This window comes from Cyclopterus lumpus, chromosome 22, assembly GCF_009769545.1.
Source record: "Cyclopterus lumpus isolate fCycLum1 chromosome 22, fCycLum1.pri, whole genome shotgun sequence".
Taxonomy (NCBI): domain Eukaryota; kingdom Metazoa; phylum Chordata; class Actinopteri; order Perciformes; family Cyclopteridae; genus Cyclopterus; species Cyclopterus lumpus.
Window position 1 is genome coordinate 6,772,042 of NC_046987.1, and position 23,741 is coordinate 6,795,782.

A 23,741-nucleotide genomic window follows, 5' to 3' on the forward strand; every position below is an offset into this window, starting at 1 on the left:
TGATTCGTTTACATGCTTTGGAATAATTTACGGTGCCCCACTGAAGTATCCGTATTCACGGATGAGTGTTTGAACCATGTGAAGGGCAGCGTGCGGCTTCAGTCGCTGTTGATCCACTGATAGTTTTTCCATTTCCTGCCACCTCACCGACTCCACCTGAGGCTTAACTAAGACATTTTGTTCCAGTTTAACAAAAATGGAACAACGGGTAATAACTTCTTCAGAAATGTAGTAATTACTGGCCAGGAGCTTGACAGGGTTCTGCATGCGACATGTTGTACTTCAGCAGCGACTCATTTTGCAAACGTAGGCAGTTTTCCAGCTTGTCACTGTTCCAGCCCGAGGACGTTTTTTTAATGCTCCGGTAAAATGTTCGTCCGTTTTTTTAAACTCCGAGGGAAGGCAGGTGATTTGGTTCTTTTGTGACGAGCACACCTGCCTGGACTGCGTGTATAGTGCTACAGGGGTACATCAGTAGTTTGCCATTATTTGGACGAGTTTGGGGATTTTGTGCTTCCGGATAATCTTCATCTGCAGGAGTGATTCACTGTTCGATGCCGCTGTAGCGTCGCTCATTTGATCCCCGAGCTTGTAACTCATTAGACAATATGTTATAATGCTTCTTAGGTGATTTGCATTTAAATGTGGCACACGTCCAGGTATCAAAGCTTTTGGCAACATGTTGTGCTTCAGGACCTTAAGATTGGAAGCTTTTTGATGCTCTGCCATCAGTCTCAGAGGAGGTTTCATTCAACTTTTAAAGTTCTGAATAATTTTATAGAGGCTTCTGAAACACAATATGTTGCGCTGTGCTGTGAAGCCACAATTTTGACTTTGATATAAGTAGTAATAAAATTGCTTAAGATGAAAAGATTGCTCAAGTATAAATATGCTCTAATACACTTTTTCTAAAATTGATAGAAGTTCTAAACTAACCACATAAAAGAGCTGTTCAGTCTGCTTCAAAGCTGTCTTCTTGGCATCTTATATACCGTATGCTGTGTGTGTACAAGATCTAACACGTTTGATCATATAACACCTGTCCCTAAGGTCTACTGAATATTTAACTGCTTCTTAGAATTAAAAAAAGATATCATTTGTATATTTTACACATGTTAATATTGTGTAAATAATCCCGCACATATTAAATGATGTTATGTACACTTGTACTGTTATGGTCACAGACTATCCCGCCACACTCCTACACTTACACGTATTTTGAGTGTAATTTATTTGCCCAAAAAAAAGAGACTTTTTTTTTCCCCCTCAAAACATTCTGGAGGAGACGTGTTAAACGATTTTGAAAATTAGCAGAAAACATTTGACAAAGGAGTTCTGTGAGAACTAATTATATTTTTGCAATCATATTTGAACAGTATTGGCATTTCGTAATCATGGCAAAAACATTTCTATGACAATATATCCCTCTGTGACGACGGTCTGAGTTAGTGCAGCAAGCAAATCAATGATTGGATGTGAAAACATTTTCTAGAATTAAACAAAAATAACAATGGAATAATTGTTTTGGACAAAAGACGCACATTGAAATGCAGTGCTGTGCCTGCGTTGCTAAAGTTAAAGACCTCAAGCCAAGCCATAACTCTTGATGTGGTCATGTGAAGATGATGACATAAATCAGTTTGTTATCACCTTTTTAAGATGATATCAAGATATCAAGAACTTGTGTCTTTACAGGATTTAGAAAAGGTTGTCTGTGTGTTTATCTTCAGTAATCTCAATAGACTACTGTAGCCCTTTACAGGTGTCAGATCAGACTGAGACCAGGAGAGTGGATCTCATCAACGCAATGATCCGATCTTAACGTTGGCTTCCTGTTCTTCAAATAATTCACTCGTACAATCTAGTGATGATTAACAAATCCCTGAATAGGTTAGGGCAAAAAAAAACATTCAGTTTTTATGCAACCAAAGATCTGAAACAAACTCCCAGGAAAACATCTACGCTAACTCTTATTTCTTCAGGGCTTAAAAAGACTTTTCTCACACAGCAATGAACCATTATTTTTATTTCTGTTTATATGCAGGCTTTAAAAGGAAAACTTTAGCATTAAAAGAGTTGAGCGTGAGACGCTGTTTACCAGCACAGAGTGGCCTCTCAAATGTGATATGAGCAGGAGACTGCTAATGAAGGGAATGAAGGGTTGGCCATTACAGTGATGGCGTAATGATGTAAAGTGCATTCTAAAGTCTCAGGAAGTACCCATAACCACGGCGCATTAGCACATTTGTTCTTGCTATAAGCCCGGCACATTTAGGCTGCAATTTGAGCTTTTTCTAATGCTCATTTACTGCTGATGAAAAGCCTAAAAGCACCTGTCAGTTTGCCACAGCCAGAAGCTGAAACTGCAGAACCGCCGCTGGTTTCCCAAAAAATCCATTAACGGCTCACAGAAACAAACTGCTGCCAAGATTAATGTGATCCATCAATTTAGAAAAAACTGTCTTCTTTTTTCCCTTTTTTTTGGCAATAATACGTTGTTATTCCGCAAACACATTTGGAAACTGCTTCGGACCATGCATACGCACAAATTTTGAAGGCCCAACCCGTTCTCTTTATGTATACACGCTAAGGCGCTTAAAGGAGCCGTATTTAACGTTCTGCACATTAATATAGCAGCAAACAACCTAGTTTTACCTAGTAGTGGTCGACCTGAGCAGAGAGTGAAGTCACTCTCCCTTTGTTGTCTCGGGCTGCAAAAAAAATTATTATGATTTGATGTTGATATTGTAGTAATTTATGGTGCGGTCAGCTTGCTGCTGTTAGATCAAATTCTGTTTTTAATTTTAGAAATGATTACCTTTATCTCCTTTCAACACAGGTTGACTTTACAATGTCCTGGAGTTATTCTAAATGTTTGGTTCACACTACTCGGAAACAATGGATTACAAGTACCTATTCATTCTTTTGGCCTCAAACGTCTCCATAAATGGTAGCCAGAGAACAATAACAAAATAAAACAGTCCCATATACCGTAAACATAAATTGTACCTTGAAAGTGGGTTGGCACAACAATACACAAGGCCACAACGCTATCAGCAGCAGATAGCAGCAAAAGCCAACGTGTGCAGTGTGAGAAGCAGAAGATCAGAAGCGTTACTGATGTATTTGAGATGATAAGATAATATCTCCGTCTTGTACATAGGAGATAGACTTGATTGTTTTTTTTACCAACATTCCAAGCAACCAAAATAAATTAAGAATAACCTTTGCTTTATAGGGCTTCTTGAGGAATCATGAATGAGGCAATAATGGTTGAAGGTGCAGATTTGACCCTTAAGGCAATTCCCAGTGTCAAAGTCTGTCACTTTGACGTCTCCGTACTGCTACATTACAAAACTACTGATTAATCCGGGTTAAGAAACACATTCTTTGATCATGTAAATGGTGCAAGTGTTTCATACGGATCCTCCGTGATCATAAGGAGCAGGGAGCTCATTGGCATTGTTCATGTATTCCACGCAGGCTCCATCACCCCCTTCGCCCTCAGCTAATGAGCCAAAGTATGAGAAGCGCTGGCTGGACGCCGTCTCCCTACCCTTGTTGATGGCCAGAGTCTCCAGATACAACGCTGGCACGGATCAATTAAGGTAAGGGTAATCCAGCATGATATAGTTCACCTCCAAGGTGCGTCAGTTCACTGAGCACAGTTGTTGGCTTAGCAATCACTTTTCATTTAAGCGAGGGGACGTTAATGCCAATATCTATGCGCAGGCATAAACAGCTTAAAAGGTCACCGCAGCCGTGCGGCTCGGACTCAGAGGGTGTGACTGAGAACACCGGGCGAGCTTGTTAATGCATTTGATTGTTATGCCCGTCCTGTTTGTATTGATTTCCGTGCATACAGTAGTTTCACAGTTGTTTTCCTTTCTACGCTTCTTTTTTTTTTTCTTCCTTTCTTCTTTTCTATCAGCACGTTTTATTTCTAGAGTGAGGGACAAAGAAGAGGTGGATTGTTTTTCAGACATCACAGATGGCGCTACTAACATTTGGCCTCCATGGCTTTCAGATCTCACCTAGAATGCCGAGTCGCATTCAGTTATTCCAACTCACATGTCCGTATTTATGCATAGGGTAAACTCATGACGGACACTAATTACAACATCAGTGTTATCAAAGTCTGACAATAAGAGATCGGAACATTTACATAATTAACATGTTTCATAATTGGTTTCAAGATTACACTCATATTCAAAGTTAAATAGTGGCACCATTTGTTTAAGGACTGAGCAACAATGACTCGCGGTATGCACAAATTGAGCTGAATGAAATATATAATTAAATCTTTTCCAATTTGTTTTTTTTAATTCAAATTAGAAATGATTCACCTTAGTCAGTTGTCCTTATCATTTCTTGCACTCTTGCTGAGCAGACGTCTCCTGCTCTTTCGGGTGTGTCTAGTTGCACAATTTATGAATTGCAGGTACATAATGATAAATAAAGAATGGAAGTCTGTGCTGCAGAGTTAATTAGAAATGTTTATTGAACACACATCATTGGGTATTGTCAAATGTAAATCCATAGGCAACTGCCCACCATAAGGTCAAATGTACCAGCGTTTCTCAACCTTTCTTTTTTCCAGTCACGGCACCCTTTTAGAAAATATGTAAAATGTCAAGTCACACCTGTTATAATGTAGTAACACTTAACATCTCTCTGATGGCCAACATGCTATTCATGCAGGGCTGGATGGGAAGCTGATACTGAGTCCACAACAACTTCCCTGTACTGGTTTTTGATGTAAGTCAGGCTAGAAAAGCTCAGTTCACACAAATACGTCTGGGACCAGGTATTGCAATGGTTGAAACTATTGGGTACTCCTTCCCCAGTGATACCCAAACCTGGTCCAGAGTTATCATTTTTAATGTGCAATCCTCCTTGGTGTCTCCCAGTTGCTCCAGCGTCAGCAGTGGCAGGTCTTTAGCACTTTCCGGTTCACATGAACTCAAAAGGATCACGGACCCATGTCAAACTGCTCATAAAGGAATAATAAAGGCTGAATATCTCCTTGAGATGTTCCATATACTGATATAGAGACTGTATAGATTCGATACTCTAGGAGAATGTCCTCCAGGTGAAAGGTTTTGTTCAGCTCCAACACAGCTACACTAACACTGTTTCATATCTGACACCTCGAGGCTACTGACATTTAGTCCTGTAGGCGCACTTGTACTGTCATTACGGCACAAAAGAATAGAAGGGAGGATGCAAACAATGATAATTACTATCATTGATAATGATAGTAATTATGTCGATCCCTAGTAATCATCATCATTTGAACTTCATTACGAACCACAACTGAGAGTCGTTGTGGCTCCGCAACCAGAACACTGATCATTCGGTGAATTGTATTTCTTGTTTGCATGACAGACGAGAGATTAGGGGAGGAGCCGGGCAGCGACCTCTGCTGTAGAAACAATGCAGGTCAAGTGCTCCTTCATACTTTTCACCGGTTAGCAGACTGGCAAAGGAACTTTAATTATTTTTATACTTACTTATTTTCTATTTTTATTTTTTTATATTGGACCCATTGCATGTATTGCCTAATGTTTTTATTTATACTGTGTGTTATTTCTCTATAAATGTCTGCTAGCACCAGCCTATAATATGGTTATTAATTTAGAGGCAAAATCAATTTCTCCCAGCTGCGTGATTCTCACGCGTCAAGTTCAACTTTGGTGAAAAGCAAATGTGCACCTTTGACCAGTGAGCCAGCAGCTGTCCCGACGTGCTGACCTTTGAGGAGGAGGAGCACCGCAGGGGGGCGCTGACTTTGGGCCGAGGCACGGTTCACCCTGGACAGGTCGCCAGTTTATCACAGGTCACACAGATGGAGACAAACGACCAATCACGCCTACAGTCCAATTAACCTGAGCTGCATGTCTTTGGACTGAGGGAGGAAGCCGGAGAACCCTGGAGAGAACCCACGCTGCCACGGGGAGAACGTGCAAACGCCACACAGAAGGATCACCCGCGATCGGGGAGGCCCCTCTTGCTGTGAGCTGACGGTGTTAGCCACTACACCACCGTGCATCCCCGAAAGCAAACGTGTTTGTCATTAATTATAATGAATTTTTTTTTAATAGAATTAAAAAACTAAATTCCCCAAAGCTTCTCTATTTCCCTGCGTCACTAATCAGTAAACATGGAGCATTTCCCCTCTCATAGCTATGGATTCTTTCCAAAAACACTTTTTTTTAAAATATAATATTTAATATATTAACTTTTTTTTTCATTTCTTTCATGCATGTCGACCAGGTTGATCCATCTCAATGGATTTATTATTGCCTAGTCAGCAGGCAAGGCACACTAGTCTGTGCAAACGTTCCCCCTAGATTCTGTCTCAAAGTGAGGATTTGAGTTCTGCTCACTGAAGGTGACACAGTTGTGTTCTCGTGACATTGATCCGCCAGCTGTCTGTCACTTTGATTAATCTGTGCCTTTTGGAGAACTCCTTTCACTGCACTCTCGTCCCTTCATGCATTCCACCCCCATCCCCATTACTGCATGCCCTCAAAGGGTTTGCATTAATTGAAAGGGATCTTACTGATATGCTGTAGATTTTGTCGAATGTCATTTCATCAGTCGCTCACTTTATCTCTGCAGTTCTCGACAAAAAAAAAGAGAAAAAGAGAGATGCTTTGTAAGAGAAATGTTAGAGAAAAAGAATTCCAAACATCTCTTAATGAGGCTCTACAGTCGTACAAATCTCAGCATAAAGCTAATTTGGGTTCAGGCACGCAGAACGGATTTCCCCCATTATTTAATAAAAACCAAAAAAATGTAAGTCCAGTGAGCCCTGGACCGGGGTCAGTACACGGCCAGCGGAACATACGGTTTTAACAAGCCGGTTGCAGATACAGTACAAAAGTCATGCTCACCAGAGGATTCGTTAAGAATGCGTGTGTGTGTGTGTGTGTGTGTGTGTGTGCGTTTGTGTGAACTGTTTGGTTAAGGAGCTGTCAATTGCCCTCCTCGTACTGTGCGTTGGGTTACTTCTAGTGTTTCTGTTTATCAGCCTTCACCTCACGTAGCTCCCCAACATCTCCCCGCTTCTCATGTCCACCACCCGGTGTTCAACACTCCTTCCAGCCCTGTCACTTTAAAAGTGTGTCCGTTTGAAGCGACAACCATCTCTGAGGCCAAATGTATCAGCGGCGTGAAAATGCACGGAAATGAGATGTCAAAAAAAACATCACATTTTCGCTGATGAGTGCGATCGCTCTCTTTTCAGAAGTCCTCATCAGCGCCCCGTCGACTGAGAAATCCAATTGTGTGTCGGAAAAAGCACGTGCGCTTAACCTCGAGGCGCTCCACGGAGATGGCAGAATCCCCAAAAATGTCCCCCACTGATGCCAAATACAAAATATCATGCACAGTAAAATGATACAATCCTCATGGGAGAAAAGGCTTCTCGCTTTCTCAAGCTGTTCTGCAAGGTCTATTCTTTGGACACCTGTTTGCAGGGATCTTTTTTTTAGGAGGTATATATCGATATTCTCATCTCTTTCGGAAAGCATATATGTATTTTCCATGAAATGCTGAACTATTTCTTTAAGCTTTTGGCTTCAGCTACAACTTTCCAGTCTATTCAAGGGCTCCCACTCGCTGTTAAAACTTATTTTTCTTTATAACTGGAGCCATTAGCTGAGTCATCGGCACATTAAATCCTTACCAAAGAAAGGATGTGGTCGGAGAAATATTGTCTCACTAATACGACCGTCATCCTCAGGACTTTGAGGACTCATGAAGTGCCTCCCCAGAGCACAAGTTTGTCAAAAGCTCACCAAGCTCGTGTAAGAAGTGTCACGTAATGCAGCACAGCTATTACCGCCTGTAAACTTGACCCGCTCTCTCCTCCAGGTCCAACTGTTTTGAAGTCTTCGCCTTGGATGGCGCCAGCACCAATATTCTTCAATTTTGCACTGCTGCAGAAAGCACCGACTGGCTCCAAGCAATATCTACAAATATCAATGACTTGACACGGGAGAACGTAAGTCCATTTCTAAACAATCGAGACTTGTCTGGGTCTTTACCGCCGGCCTTTATTGAAATTGAAGGTGAAAAGGGAGAAACGTATTTGTGATCGTTTTAAATAGAGAGAGAGTGAGTGAGTGAGTGAGTGAGAGAGAGAGAGAACTTGATTAAACTCTCATGGCATATATATTTTTTAATGTGTTCTTAAAGAAGCTGATATAATACATCATTTGATTGAATTTGTGTGCTCACTTTAAGAAATCGCAGTGGCCAAATGAGTAGTTTATGCAGTTAAAAATAAAAATAAAGTTTTATCCTGTCATCCACTCGGGTGTGCAAATGCAGAAACATGTAATAAATATGTTTTGCCCACAGTTGCCACACGTATTTATCCCCTTTTGATTATCCTCATAAACGACAGCGGCACCAGCTTGGTTTTGATAGACCCTTCCTGAGACGCACTCATGGGATCCCAGTAGCACGTGACAAGAAACAGACTCTCTCATACCTAATTAATGAGTGCAAAGTAGTCATTCGGCATGTCTCTCTCTCTCTCTCTCTCTCTCTCTCTCTCTCTCTCTCTCTCATTTCCTCCTATTTCCCTTTGATTATCACACTGATGATGTGACGCACTTTTTGCCGAGGATGCAGACGTACTGTATGCTGTCGATCGCACAACTTCAGAGAGAGAAGTTTGATTAATTCATGCCTGCATCACCTAATTACGGACGTGGAGTGTGATTGCTAAACGGACAATCAGGATGTAATTGTGTGCCCGCTTTGGGAGAGAGCAGAACTTTTGTTTTAATGGCCTACAACCTTTAAATAGACTCCGAGACGCCCTGAGACGTCCCTCGTGTGTTTGAGGATGACTGTCATCTGGCAGGGTGGAGGACGACTCGATGCCGTTGGACAGAAAGAAGTGTGGAGCTTGTTATGTGCATAATTATACGAGGACTTCAAGTGGCAATTTACCTTCACTTTGTAACGGAGGTGAGGCGAGACGAGAGCCGTCCCCATGCTGAGTGCGATATGCTGACACAGCAGGGGTCCAGTCAGTCTGGAAGTCTATTTACACTGTTATGCAACATCTTTCATCATCATCACCTCCAAGATACACTTTGGAAGAGCTAAACAATCTTTCTGAGACTCTAACTTTGTACTTGCTTGGCGCCTCAGAGGGGTTTCACATTCTTTTGTTTTATCCCCGTTAAACGGTTTTTTTTTGTGTGTGTGTGGGGGGGGGGGGGGGGTTCCTGATCCGATGTGAGGGTCCCGGGACAGATGATGTAATATGTGTACAGATTGTAAAGTAAATTTGATTTTGGGCTATACTAAATAAATTGGATTGGAAAATAAGTTGAATTGAATTACATTTTTACACCTCCTTATTTACACGTCCTCTATCTGTTGACCGTGAATTGAAGAAAACATCACTTATATTCATAAACACTTATGCATACTATTTTTGCACTGTGTTTACCCCTTATTGTGAGAAGATCAGTGGCACATCTACACAGCTGTTACTGTTTGAAGAGAATTGGCTAAACCCGCTTTACTCTGTAATTCTATGCTGCTAGTTGCTGTTCTGTTATTTAAACTGCTAATCTCAAAAACTTGAGATTGAACGAATTATAACATTTTATAGTTTTAATATTGGCCATTATCTTGAGCGCTCAACTATACATGAATGACACTGGGGAAACATTTAAAATAATTATTGATAAAAATCATGCAATTTGCCTCACATGGTATTATATATATATATATATATATATATATATATATATATATATATATATATATATATATATATATATATATATATATATAGAATATGCATACACGTATGACTGTTGTTGGAAATTGTTACATCTGTATCTGCTGTGTTTCTTTTGCTCTGCAGATTTAGTCAAGGAGCAGCAACAATGTTTAAATAGGGTGTGATGACGTGTGTCTTATGACATTTTCATTCCCACGTGATCCCTTTTTATATAATAATATGTTTAATAGCTTTTTGCAACCACTTCTTTTTCTTTTAATTCTTCTCACAGATAAAGATCATCAACAAGTACTGCTCTTCAGATGATCAGGTGAGCTGGACACTGGCCGATCTCAACATACCAGTCGAGCAGATCTTTCTGAAACCAGATAGATAATTGCAGCACAACAGGAGACTCCACCTGAGGCCGTTCACTTGCAGCCTCCTTTGCAACAGCACAGGTGTACGGAGTCGTTTCATCTGCATCCGCCCACAGCTGTCCTGGCAGCTCTGGACGTATCCAGAGGCCAATAAAGAGCTCGGAAACATTTTTGGAAGACTTCCCTCAGCAGATGGTCAGGAAGGAGTCAAAACCAGCATGTAAAAATTGATGTACATTATTCATCACAAGGTCCAGTGGACATTGAGTGTAGCAGATGAAGCGGCACGGCACACACAGTCGAGATATGCCGCTCAGAGCAAAGCAGAGGAACATCCCGAGTCACTCTGAGGGAGATAAAAGGTCAATTGTTGCATTGCAGCTGACTGCAGCAGCTGTACAGTGGGGTTTCTGTCAAATGTATCTCTGCACTGTTTATTGAGCAAGTATAGATGTCTATTGTGTATATTTCTTCATTTTTTTTGTTTGATCAAACTTGTGTAAATGTCATCCTCTACATCTCCACAGATTGTTCACATGGGCTGGGCCTGTGAAAGCCCCGAGGACAGCGCCGCTGGTAGAACCTCAGCATTCAAGTACCTGGCACTGAGAGGACCATATTTTAATATCTTCAGCAGCCCACCGGTAACTAATGCCTTCATCCTTTTCCGATTTGAAAAACTGTACTTTATTCATTCAGATCAGAATTTTTTTTTTTTTTAAGGTTATCACACATGCAAATGATTGCTACTGTGGCTTCAGCTGAGCCTTTTTTAATGATTTTATGCTGCTGCTCACTGATCTGGTATCGTTCCCTAGCGTGCTGCACAGGCTGTATTGTGAAACATGTTGGCAGCATCTGCAAAATGCTGTATGCTTCAGTTATAATTGAATAATAAGAGAAGGCAGGCAAGCAGTAATTGGTGCAGGGTTTCTATTTGTTGTGATCATGGCTGACTGTCAGTGAAACAGGGATTATACATGATTATGCACTATTGTTGTTTTCATTTTTGCAATCTGATGTTAATTAGATCCGTCAACACGTATCACATTTGATGCACTGAACTCGGGGATACATTCATTTTGGTGGTCAAAGGTCACGGTCAAGGTCTCTGTGACCTCACAAAAAAAGAAGAAATTGACTGATTTTCAAGTGAAAACATTTTTTGACGGACGTGAATGATTTCCGGATATATAAAAAAAATGTAATCTGGCCATATGCACTTTTTAAGCGAGCTTTGATTTTTGCCACGTCTGAAGTATTGCAGGTTTATATTCCAGCTCTACTCTATAGGTGAAAAAGTATTAATCAGTAATATTAGCTATATATATATATTTATAAATATAAATATTTTGATCCATTGTTTATTAGTTTAGCAGTGTCCTCGTTATACCATACAGCTGTATATAATATTGCTAAAACCTGCTCACGTCTTATTGTAACTTCTCACCGATAGTTTCGGCCAATCACTCGTTTTGGTTGCATTGTGCGTTCTGTCGTTGCTGGAATTGGGAACGATGCTCCCCACTGGTGCACGATGCAGCTCATCATCAAAGTACTAACACAATCACAGTAATTAATGCCCTCAAGGCTTTATAGCCTCAATAATTAAATGTATGTAATGTATTTTGTAATGAGTCTTGCATGCTTATGCCAGTACTTTTAAAACAAATATTTTAAGACTACAGCCTATGATGGGCAATTTTTTTTACAATATATGTGATATTCATTGTCTCAACATTTGGCTATTTTTGGCCAAAAACATATTCAGTGAGGAGCTCAATGTGTGTACTCCTGCCAGGGATGGAGAAGCCTCTTAGCCTGCAGGTTTTGCACAAGAGATACTTAATATTCTCCCCCGACGCCGACTTTAATTAAATCTTTTTAGGGTGAGCTTGACATCAAACCCCTGAGACACAGTATGTTACCTGAAATGAAATCTCCTCCGCATTGTGAAAATGAAATGAGCAGATCAAATGTGCAATGAAACCAAAACCTCACTGTGTAATTTAGAAAAGTGTTTCCTCTCCACAAGTGGCCCGAGAGAAATCCAAAGTGGCCGCTGGCCAACAGATGATGTTTAATGCAGGTCCAGTATCACTTCTAACTGTTTCCGCCTGACTGCCAGCGCTGCTGAACAAAAGATATATAGCCTGTTGTGTGGTGTTTGTTTGTGATATGACATCAGCCCCGTAGCCCCATTACTATAATTGTAGATATAATTGTACATTGTACTCCAGAATGTGTCTCTTTCATCTTCTGACTTCACTTGGCGAGTGTTTCCGCAGGTTAATCATGTTTACTCTCTGGACGCTGAGATTTGGCGCGTGCTCACTATGTTTTGTTCAGCCCGTGTTGGTCTGTCCTTCCTCCTGCGGGAGAGCTTTTGTCACACTTTAACTCTTTTTGACAAGCTGGCTCACCTTCTCTGTTTTAAAGGTTCCCGAGCAGGCTTTTTGTCTCTGGTTTTCAATCATGTTCTAAGCTGCACATTAAGGGCAGACTCTGACTTTGGGCCCCGTCCAACTCCCACTTGTTTCCTATCACTCTTTGTGAGGTTCTAAAAAACGGTGACATTTCGAGGAGCTTGTCTTTCACCGTTTGGTGTCAGTGACGGCAGGGCAGTGACAATGGTTGGACAGAAAGCTGAAATGCAGTATCTGGAGGATATTATGCGGCTTCCAGCGTAATCTCAGTCAACAGATGTGTGCATATGAATGCAGAATCTGCAGCAAAGGGATTTTGCTGTATGGGAAATGTTCTGGTGTGCAGCGAGCTTCAGATGCATGCGGGTGAACAAAGGTCTGGAGATCAAAAGAGGCTGAAATGCCATATCGGAACACATTTACTATCGTATGACAACAATTTGGCTTTTTATTAGCTACAATAATTCGGATACAAGCGGCCGAAATGAGCTTCCTCCGTAGGGTGACCGGGCTCAGCCTTAGAGATAGGGTAAGGAGCTCGGACATCAGGGGGGAGCTTGGAGTCGAGTCGCTGCTCCTTCGTGTCGAAAGGAGTCAGCTGAGGTGGTTCGGGCATCTAGTCAGGATGCCTCCTGGACGCCTCCCATTAGAGGTTTTCCGGGCACGTCCAACTGGTAGGAGGCCCCGGTGAAGACCGAGGACACGCTGGAGGGATTATATCTCCCGGCTGGCCTTGGAACGCCTCGGGATCCCCCAGAATGAGCTGGAAAGTGTTGCGGGTGAGAGGGAAGCCTGGGTCGGCCTGCTGAACCTGCTGCCACCGCGACCCGACCCCGGATAAGCGGGTGATAATGGATGGATGGATGGATAGCTACAAAAAACTGTTATATGGGCATAAACTGTCTATACTTGTGAAACAAACCGGTCGTAGACGTCGTCTTTTAACTCCAACTCCATTCTTGCTTGTTGTTAAAGTGAATTACGCACGCGAACATGGATTATGTGCCTGCTGTGGACCAACGCGTTGCATCTCCAGTTCTGTGTTCTCCGGTTTGCCCAGGCCTCCGGCGCTGGTTCACTGAGCAACTGTGTGGAATACGCACATCGTCAGTTCCCTCTACACACCTTGCTGCCTGTAAGCTGAGAGACGGTAACTCCAGCTGTTTGTTTCCAGGGTCGGGACAAGTGTCTGGCCTCAAACCGAGCCTGTTGATGCCTTCACACTCCTGCGTGGAGGCAGACTGTCTTTCGAGGAAAAAACCCACATCAATGTTAGACATTTTTCAACCGCATTGTGAGTGATGCCTCACTCTAAAAACTTCAGTTATCAATGTTCTGTGCCCAGAAACGTTGTAGGTAATCGGCTTTAAGCCATTAAACCATATTCGTAAAGACACTTAACATCAAGGAAAAGCCTTAAAGGACCGAATACGGTACACAAGTTGTCTTAATGCAGCAGGAAATTTCTGTGACTTCTTTTTGTCTGATGCAGTCATTTAAAGTCCTTTGTCCGAATGCAGAGCATTGTTTCCACTCGACACGGGCCGATCCATCGGGACCGGCAAATCATGTCATCAACCATGATTCTAACTGATCGCATTAGGCCGAAACATCGTGGGCGTATTGTACAGTCGTCGAAAGATCCTGGCTCGAGGCATTATGCAGCTGGTGGGTTGTGAAGTGTAGCACCTGTCCGCCAGCTTTTGTTGTTTGAATACCTCAGCAGGGAGCTTCCCTGAGGCCGAGAGGACCTGAATATGCAGCAATGGCCTTGGTGCATGCGCTTTAATGACGCACGTCCTGGAGAAGCAGAAGCCTCCTGCCGGTTGCAGTTAGTATGCGTGCTACGTAGAGTGTAGCGCGCTTTAGTCATTCATTTTAGCCTAGAGATATTTGAAACACCGCTCCAATTATTCCTTCACACCACAACAGGATGAGTATCTCCTCCTGTTGTATGTGACCCTGCTCAAGAAGTGACTTTTTAAAGGTTTAGCACGCAGAATGACATCGTTGTAACTTGGTTATCCACGATATCCATGACACAATGCTATCTTCTGACATCTGAATCGATGTAACGATCTGAACGTGAGGCAGCAGACGGTGGCGCAGTTGCAGCAAACGTCGCAACGTCCTCGCCCCGCAGTGAAGTGGCGAAAGCGCCTCGCGTTTCGAGACGCGGAAACAAAGTGCGAAAAGGAAATTGTAGTTCCTGGATGTAGCTTCAGTTCTATGAGCAGAGGAACCCCAGGGAGAGGGAGGGAGACGGCGCCTGAACAAGGGCAAGAGATGTGACCTGATTATCACAGTTTATATAACCATGCAGCGTAGGAGAGGAAACAGACATTTAATACACCAGATGACAGTTTTGTATCGCGTCCATTCTGCCCCCTCCACCTCTCTGGGTGGGTGTGTAATTAGCTCCTCCATCACAACGTGACTTAAGTTGTTCTAAGGCCATGGAATTACACAAATTATCAAATAAAATATCATTAGAATTGTACAGAATTATGACAAATAAAATGATGTATGTATATTAGTATGTCAGGTTTTAACACACGCACACACACCTACTTGCTCATTTGCATTACAGATTTGGATTAAGAGGTGCAGCAAACAAGTGCAAAAAATTTGATATGCTGCCTCTTCATCTCACGTTCCTTTATGTTGTATTTTTATATTTTTTTTAGATCGGTGCCGGTGACTGGGGACAAGCAGAAACAACATATAACCTCTGTGAGGTTCTTTTCAAGGTCCACAAGGTAAGTTAAAAGCAGGGTGCTGTGATGTGCATCAGGCGGGTTCAACATCTCTGCAGCTTTCATCTCCGTGTCGATGGCTGCTTTTTCTCATTTTATCAGATGGAGGAGTGTTTCCACTAAACAGGGCTCTCGAGATTTCTGATCGACCAACCAAGAAATCTACGCCGTGAAAGTTCTTTTGCTTAACCTGTGAATTCAGGAGTTTACCCTTCATTCCACCCACTGAATTTGATTGCACATCTTTTTTCAAGAAGAAGAAGAAAGAAGTGAAGAGACAGTTTCCCCTAGCATCTCACAATTAATACTTTGTGTTACAGCTGTGGATGGCCGAGGATTGCTGGCTCCAGGCGAGGCTCTACTTGGGGCTGGAGCACTCGCCCGAGCAGCAGGACGTCGAGTCCCTGTGCTTCAGTATTCTGGTCGGGCACGGCCAGAGCCACACCTTCAGGGTAGAGCTGGCTACGGACCTGGCTATCTGGGAGAAGTCCTTCCAGAGAGCTGTCTTCTGGGAGGTGCAGCGAATACGAGTCAGTATTTCCATATATTTCATGGCAATTTCTTGTTTTAAGAGATGACCTGTTTTTAGTTTAAAATACTACTTGGATTAAAGGAGTTCTCAAAGCAGGAGAGCCTCACACAACATTTTTTTAACAACCTCAAAAGGTGACTTTGATGTTTGTTGAATTTAAGATCCCGGCAGTGTTTTGTGTGTTTAAAAAGGTGCTCTGTACAATATTCAGCTTTATTATGACATCAAACAAATATTTGCTATGTAAAGATATAGTGGGGTAATGCACAGAGGTCGCTCTCCCTGTGTGCGTGTGTGTGTGCGTGTGTGGTTGGTTATCCGAGTTTCTCTGCGCTTTGTTCACAAAGCCAAACCGGCCATTGTGTGCTTTTTAGTGCATGTGGGCGTGCACCGATGGCTACTTAATGGCCGGCCCCTTTCCATTTCTTTTAAACGGTTACAGCTGACGACGCCGTCCTGACGTGCAGCCTTTCAGCTCTCCAGTGAGGCGATGAGGCGTCAAATCGATCATATGGTTTTGTTTCACGCTGCTAATGTAATTTTTTAAAAAAAAAGGCCATTAGCCAGTTTTCAGTGCTGTTTAACGCCATAACTCGTAGTGTGAACACGGCATTAGTCTCTTCTCTGAAGATGCTTTTTCAATGATATGCTTCTCTTTTTCTTTTCTTTTTTTACCTGTGCTTTGTGAGAGTTTTGGAGATTTAGTTTTGGCTACTTGTGAATCGGCACAGTGTTTCTAAGGATATTTCAAATGTGAATTACTTTAGTTGGGAAGTTTAGCTTTTTTTATTGAGCTATACTGGTGTTTCATCATTGCTATAATGGTCAGCTGTATCTCATCAGATGGCAGATGTTATCAGTGAGTGTGTGATGATGGAGGGTGCGAGCTGCACTTCATATTTAGAGTGGATTCACTCAATGCAATAAACCCGGATCCACACCGGGCTACTATTGTGGATCAGGGCCGATGAGTCAGCTGATCATGTGCTGCACCGAATGCTTTTTAGATTCTGGTGTGTGTGTGTGTGTGTGTGTGTGTGTGTGTGTGTGTGTGTGGGTGTGTGTGTGTGGGTTCAAAAATTCAAAGCCGGGCAGCGCTCTCTTTTCCATAAATGTTATTGTTACTTCAAAATGTCTTGAGCTTGAGTCATCTAAAGAATTGGTCCTCATATCAGTGAGCCAGTAAATTACCAGCAAGCAGAGATTTTGGATGTGTGAAGGGATCAGCTGTCTGGCCTCCATCGAGGGGCTCAAACATGAACGCTTTTTGCCCCAAAATGTTCGCTCGGGCCTTATTTTTCTAGGAATTGCTGTGTTTGGGTTCGATTATTTTTAAATTTTCATTACTCAAATATGCTTTTTGTCTAGCACTTGCATGCAGGGCCCAACACAGCACTCTGGACTGCAGTTCAATAAGCCGAATGATAATAATCATATCTGTGCGTACTATTGCTAATGTTACCGTCACGATTTGGATCGCTCAAATGCTCCGATACTCTGATGCTTCTTTCTCTACATACTTGCTCTGTGAATACAACTGGGAAATACTTCCTTCCAGTAGTAACAAGTGGAATATATATGTGATTTCTTGTTTCCATTATGATTCAGCAGACATTATTCATTGAGGAGGTATGCACACTGCAGGGGATCCAGCAACGTTGATAACCTGCAGTATTTAATAAGAAATCACACCAGTGCAATCGATTGTGCCTAAGATAGGCAAGAAATGTCTTTCATAGTTTATGGTATGGACATTTTATAGTGTGTAAGGCTGTGCCGAATGTTATTTTTCCAACAACTAAAGTTAAAAAAAAGAAGAAAAGTGAACACTTTAATTGGCAATAAAGGGGCATAGTAGCACTTTAATCTGGCGTGTTGGTCAAATGTCACTTAATGTATCTTTTAAGGTGTTTTCATGTTGTTTCTGCTGCTCCCTATGTTCATATTTTACAGCACGTAACTACTATTTTCATCAAAAATTAAGTTTTAATTGACACAACGGCAACCATTCTGCTATTTATCACAATGTTAATCTTTATGACCCGACCCACGGATATAGCTTCACATCACTACAGAATTGTAATTTATGGTTCTGTTAGATTGCTCCCATATCTCCAGATGTATGCTTCCCCTTACGTTGTAAGAAGGATCTGTAAAAATCAAATGTTGATTTTGAATTTGTTACAGCCCTAAAAGTGTGTAAAAACACATTCAACTGAACCATCCATCCATCCATCCATCCATTTTCAATACCGCTTATCCTCATTAGGGTCGCGGGGGCGCTGGAGCCTATCCCAGCTGACATAGGGCGAAGGCAGGGGACACCCTGGACAGGCCGCCAGTCCATCGAGGGCACATGTAGGGACATACAACCATTCACTCTCACATTCACACCTATGGGCAATTTAGAGATCAATTAACCTGCAGCATGTCTTTGGACTGTGGGAGGAAGCCAGAGAGCCCGGAGAGAACCCACGCTGCCACGGGGAGAACATGCAAACTCCCCACAGAAGGACCGCTCCGACCGGGAATCGAACCCACAGCCCTCTTGCTGTGAGGCGACAATGCTAGCCACTACACCACACTCAACTGAACCTGATAACCAAAATGGTGAGATTTAATAAAGAATAATGTTCTCGCCCTCTGCGTATTGAACAACAATGCTCTGAAGCTACAAGCTTATTGTAATGCAAAAGAACAACATCTTTGAATTATCCTTCAACACTAGAGTCATTAAGTACAAGTTTAAATGACATGGTTAATTACATTTACAATTACACACACCGTTACACGGTTTCTATCCCACTTACACGGTCACAAGGGTCAAATTACACAAAAGACGATAGATGGATTTTCCTTCCTTTGTAATTATGCCACTTCATGTTTATCTGTGTAAGTATCCTTAATGACAAGTAAACAAGCTCCAGCTCCATTATTAACGATGAATATATAAAGCAGCAACACAGACTAATCAAGACGTTTAGCTCAGGTAATTAATTATATGCTGCGAAACAAAATGCGACCACAGATACGTCGGAGGCTGTACATTTGGAAGCACACACATAAGACGGTTGTAAGCAAATAATTGCTTGCTTTTAATCTCTACAATTATGTTTGTTTGCATCAACTTTTTATCGAACAATTAAGAATACAAGAAAGCTAAAAGACTGCTTGCAAATGCATACATAAGACGCAAAAACAACACAAATAAACAGAGGAATGTAGGCGGCGTATATAATAGAAATATACAGTCATGGAAGTATATTAGAAAAGTAGTCCACAATAAGATCATGCTGTAACAGCCGGATGTTTCTATTATTATTTCTGTCCACTCCCTCTCTTCCTGACACACGTTTCACATTCCCTTTGCGATTGAATTAACTAAATAATTAAAATGAAAGAGTACATCATTTAAATGCAATAGTGAACCGCGTCTATCTCCACCAAATATTATAGTATACACCCAACGGTGCACCCGGACTCACCTACCACCGCTGGTATGAATAACACTCTTCATAGAACCAAAAAACACAAGTAGCACTTTTTTTTAATTCGAAACGAGTCCCCTGCTGTAAGTACCGCACGCTCAATGATGAGCACATGCGTAGGCTTTCTTGCTGAATGCACAACTTGAAATATTTAAATATTTCTCTGGGATTAGCTTTTGAAGCTTCCACATTGCCACGATCACACGTTGTATTCAAGAATTAAGAAAGTATGCCACAGACTCTCCCTGAAATGTTCAACGGTGCATTTTATAATTTTACACAATTCCCACCCTTTCACCCCTCAAGTGCGGCCAACCAAAGATAATGGCTACAAATGCTACAAAGCCCGGGGGCTTTGGTACTCGGGGCCCTTAAATAGGGACATTTATAAATAATACAAAGCTGAGCACCTGTCAGATGATATTTGAATCACCAGCAAACTGAAATCCTTTCCGGGTCAACATGGGAACCAGATATAATTAAATGGCTTCCTTCTTTACGGGCTGTCCTGTGGGGTCAGCCAGCAGCGTGGTCGACTCTGCAACAGGACACAGGCTCTTTAGCAAAAAGCATCAGTCTCAGAGTCTTAAGAGCCAGTTATAATCCCTTTTACGGTCGGGGGACTCATGTGGTCACTGAGAGTTTAGTCATAATTCCACTGGACTTAATTACATTCTCCAGTTCATTCTGATAACGGCTAAAGCTTTAAAACTGCTCGCTCGAGAAAGGACCTGTGTGTTTTATTTACAGCAACATGACATTTTTTATTAGTGTACCGGCGACAGCTGTTTGTTTTCAGCTTGTCCGTCCGGTACATTCTCGGGAATATGCATTATTGAAAGGAAGCAGGGAGTTTCTTCAAATTTGGCACAAATGTGCACTTGGACTCAAGGAAGAATTGATTAAAATGTGGAGATCAAAGGTCGCTGTGATCTACCAAAACACATTCTTAGCCATAGCTCAAGATTTCATACGCTAATGATGCCAAATGTATATAAAAATATAAAGTGAAGACAATTCAGACATGGATGTAAACTGCATGACTTGTTGGCGAAGGCGTTTATTCTAGTTCTCCACCTGTTGTGTCAGACTGACAGACAGACTCAGAATGAGTTTCGTGAGGTTAGTACTGTTGATAAATGTACAGTCCATGTAAGGACAAATTGGTCAAATTAAGCAGTTTAATATACGTTCGACAGTCTGAACCCCTATGCTCCCTTTGAGTGCCGCCCTCATGGTCTAAAAACAGGTGTATGAGCACGAGTCAATCGAGACCACCCCAGACAAAAGCAACCGCAACTCCCATCGGAATTACATCCCCATAAGATTGCGCCGCAAGCAGGATCACAATCATTGCTCCCATTGCTGCCCCTTGTGGCTGATGTCTAAGAAAACACCACTCATAGTTGCAGGGGGCACATTCCTTCCATTAGCCACAAGGGGCAGCAAAGAGACCATTCCAGCTTGGCCAACTGGAATTAGGTGACGGTGATTTTTACGAAGAGACGAAAGGTGGAAAAGTTAATTGCTGTGTAAGTTTACTCTCCGATGTACCTGGACTGAAGTAACAAAATGCCAAGGACGGCAGAAAGTATCAGAGGGACGAGAAAATGAATTTCATAAATATGTCTCATTACAGTACAGTCCCGAGCAGCAGTTAGCTGCGTTGTAGTATTATGTGCGTGTGTGGGGTTGGTGTTACTTGGAGAATCCAAAGGGAAGTATCCAGACCAGTCGGCAATACATTTGATGAGACAGTCCTAAAAAGGGCTTAGGATGACCCAGTGTAATAGCCATTACAGTAGACACCCTGCATATACTGTAATAAGTCATATAGAACGAATAACAATTCAAATCAATGTATTGGCCTCACATTGACCTCTTTCCCTCAGCATGTATGAGGAACAAATAATGTTCCACTTCATAAGTATTACTGCTCAAACTCAACAGTTTCAATATTTCATTAACCAGTGTGGTGGCGCTCTCTAGACGTTGGCATGATTAAAAACTGGGAACAATGTTGACATGAAACACTCCACCTGTGACCACCAACATGCTGTGGGAGCACGCTGTCATTGTAAAAACTGAATCGCTGAACAAAGTGCTTAATTCATGTGTTGACTTAAAAGCTGCAGTTATAAAACCGGAGCTCATTGCATTTCCCTCATGCAACACTCTGTGGGCACTATCCAAGCTCTGCATACTGTAATTTCCCTGAGCACTGTGCATGGCAAAAAATGCACCGCTAACAAACCGACCACGAAAAGAGGACAGATCGGCCTTTTTAAGAGCTATGAATTCAGACTTTATGGCTGAGCCACTTCACAATGCTTTGCTAATAACTCCACATGCGGTCGATGTTTGAAGAAATGATTTCACATACTTGAACTTCAGAGCAACAGAATTACAAAAGGTGATAATTTTTTGAGGAGTTCTGTTGCTTGCTCTGTAAAATTGTTCATAAGGCATACAATTATGAACAATCAAGTTTCTTAAAAAAAAACACAATTTCCAATCATGTCATGTGTGAGCTCTAAGAAGAGCAATCCTAAGTAATAGTTAATAACAAGTTGAAACAGTCTCTTTATTTGCCCTAACTTTAGCTACAAGTGCAGAGTTGCCAGATCAGATTGACAGTTTCCTGTCCAATCACAACATAAAGCCGACCCGATTCAATAAAACATTTTTTTTTAAACGTTCTCTTCGGCATGACAGCTAACCCTTAGCACTGACAGTCCTGTCAGAAGGAGCCTCAAGCGTCATAGCAACAGCCTTGACAGACAAATCAGTGTTGAATTCAGATGTGTGGTGCATTGTTTATGTTTTGTATTGCGTTGGCTAATAATGAGTGGTACAAAACATGATTAACGTCTATGTACGCGCTGAAAACAATTGTATTATTAATATTAATAACAAGATATTGTGGTGAAAATCCGGACATTTGTTAGGGATTGATGTTTTACAGCCATTTCTCGGAAACACCCAGCTTGAAAACGGGACGGTCCTGGACAAACCAGGACCTCTGGTCACAGTAGTCAGAAGCCAAGTTTCCATAAAATAATACAGTTTAGTTTATTATCATTAATGAGTATGTCAGTGGTGAAATATATTATATTCAGTACTGCCATGTTACGATTAGATTGTAAACTTGGCAGTGGATCCTAAGCTGAATATTGAATAGATTGTCCAGGTTTTGTCTCCTTTGATATATATATATGATATATGGAACCAGTAGAGTCGGATAATATAGAAGCACAAGAGCCAGGCACTCACCAAGATAACAGTCCTGGATGAAGGATCACCTCCTGAGTGAGAGGAAGAACGCCAGCTAGAAAGTCCAAGTGAAGTTGTTGGATATGTGCGTTTCGGTAATGGTGATCAATTTCTACCATGCGCTTGCTGTCAACAGCAATGCCGTGGGCTTAACTGGTGTACTTTATTTTTCCAGCATAGAGGCAAAAACAAGCAGCTGGATGGATGCAGAAAGGATACGTTCACTGTAACAATATCAAGTCCCAATGCAGAACTCCTCTGCTGCTCCACACAGCTTTAGTTTCAAAGGGGGAATGATAATATGCAGTGTTTGATGCTGCATTCAAACGGTTAGCTCATAGCCAGCTAATGGGGCTGAATCCACTCTGGATGTGACATAAATGTCAGCTGTCGAGTTGCAAGTGACATTCAGGGCCGTTTTAAATCTCGTCTAAGCAACTCGATTGACAAGCATTGGATTTATGTTAAATGTAAATAATGGATATAATAAAGTATTTAGATTTCACATTTATGAAATCAGATTGGTGTCTAATGTGCCAATATATTGGTGTATTTGAATGATTTGTTGATCTGGAGAACAGGCATGAATGGTAAAAGTAGTGTTTAATAACTCCCTACTCTAAAGTAAGTACACTTCTCTCTATGTCTATGTCAAATCTGCTTGGGCAACCCCCCCCCCATCAGTATAAAAGTATGAAATATGATAATGAAGCATCTTTTCAGTCTTAATGATGCAAATGTGGGACACCTTCCTTTGGGAAACCAATGAAAGCGATGAAGCGTTTACATTTTCTTGTGATTCTATGTTCTCCAGCCAATTAGGCGAGCCTCCTGTGGCTTCTGAGGAACACTCAACACAGTCCAACTTAGGATAACCTTCAAATTGACTAGATGTGAGCATTACATAAACATTGCTGATGGGGTAGAAGTAGGGGGTATAACTGACAAAACTGTCCAGGCGGCGTTTTCCCTCTCGTTCGCCCTATTTCTTTTCTTTCTTTCTTTTTGGTAGAAATCCAACATGGCATTGATGAGGTATTTTAGCTCACAGCAAGCAGTCTAGCTGTGCCATTTTTTTTACTTTTGGGGTTTTCTGGCTAAGATCCCTCTCCATTTGTCTTTGAAATAA

General features: G+C 41.8%; 1 protein-coding gene across 3 annotated transcripts in view; it reads left to right on the forward strand.

Moving 5' to 3' along the window:
• The window catches only part of sntg2 (syntrophin, gamma 2), a 64,961-nt gene that overhangs the window by 35,630 nt on the left and 5,590 nt on the right, over nt 1-23,741 (forward strand). For all 3 annotated transcript variants that reach the window (XM_034563405.1, XM_034563406.1, XM_034563407.1), the window contains 6 exons: nt 3,484-3,608; nt 7,882-8,011; nt 10,050-10,088; nt 10,665-10,781; nt 15,251-15,322; nt 15,640-15,849. In XM_034563405.1, the coding sequence (XP_034419296.1) occupies nt 3,484-3,608; nt 7,882-8,011; nt 10,050-10,088; nt 10,665-10,781; nt 15,251-15,322; nt 15,640-15,849 (693 nt within the window). The remainder of the gene's footprint in view (nt 1-3,483; nt 3,609-7,881; nt 8,012-10,049; nt 10,089-10,664; nt 10,782-15,250; nt 15,323-15,639; nt 15,850-23,741) is intronic.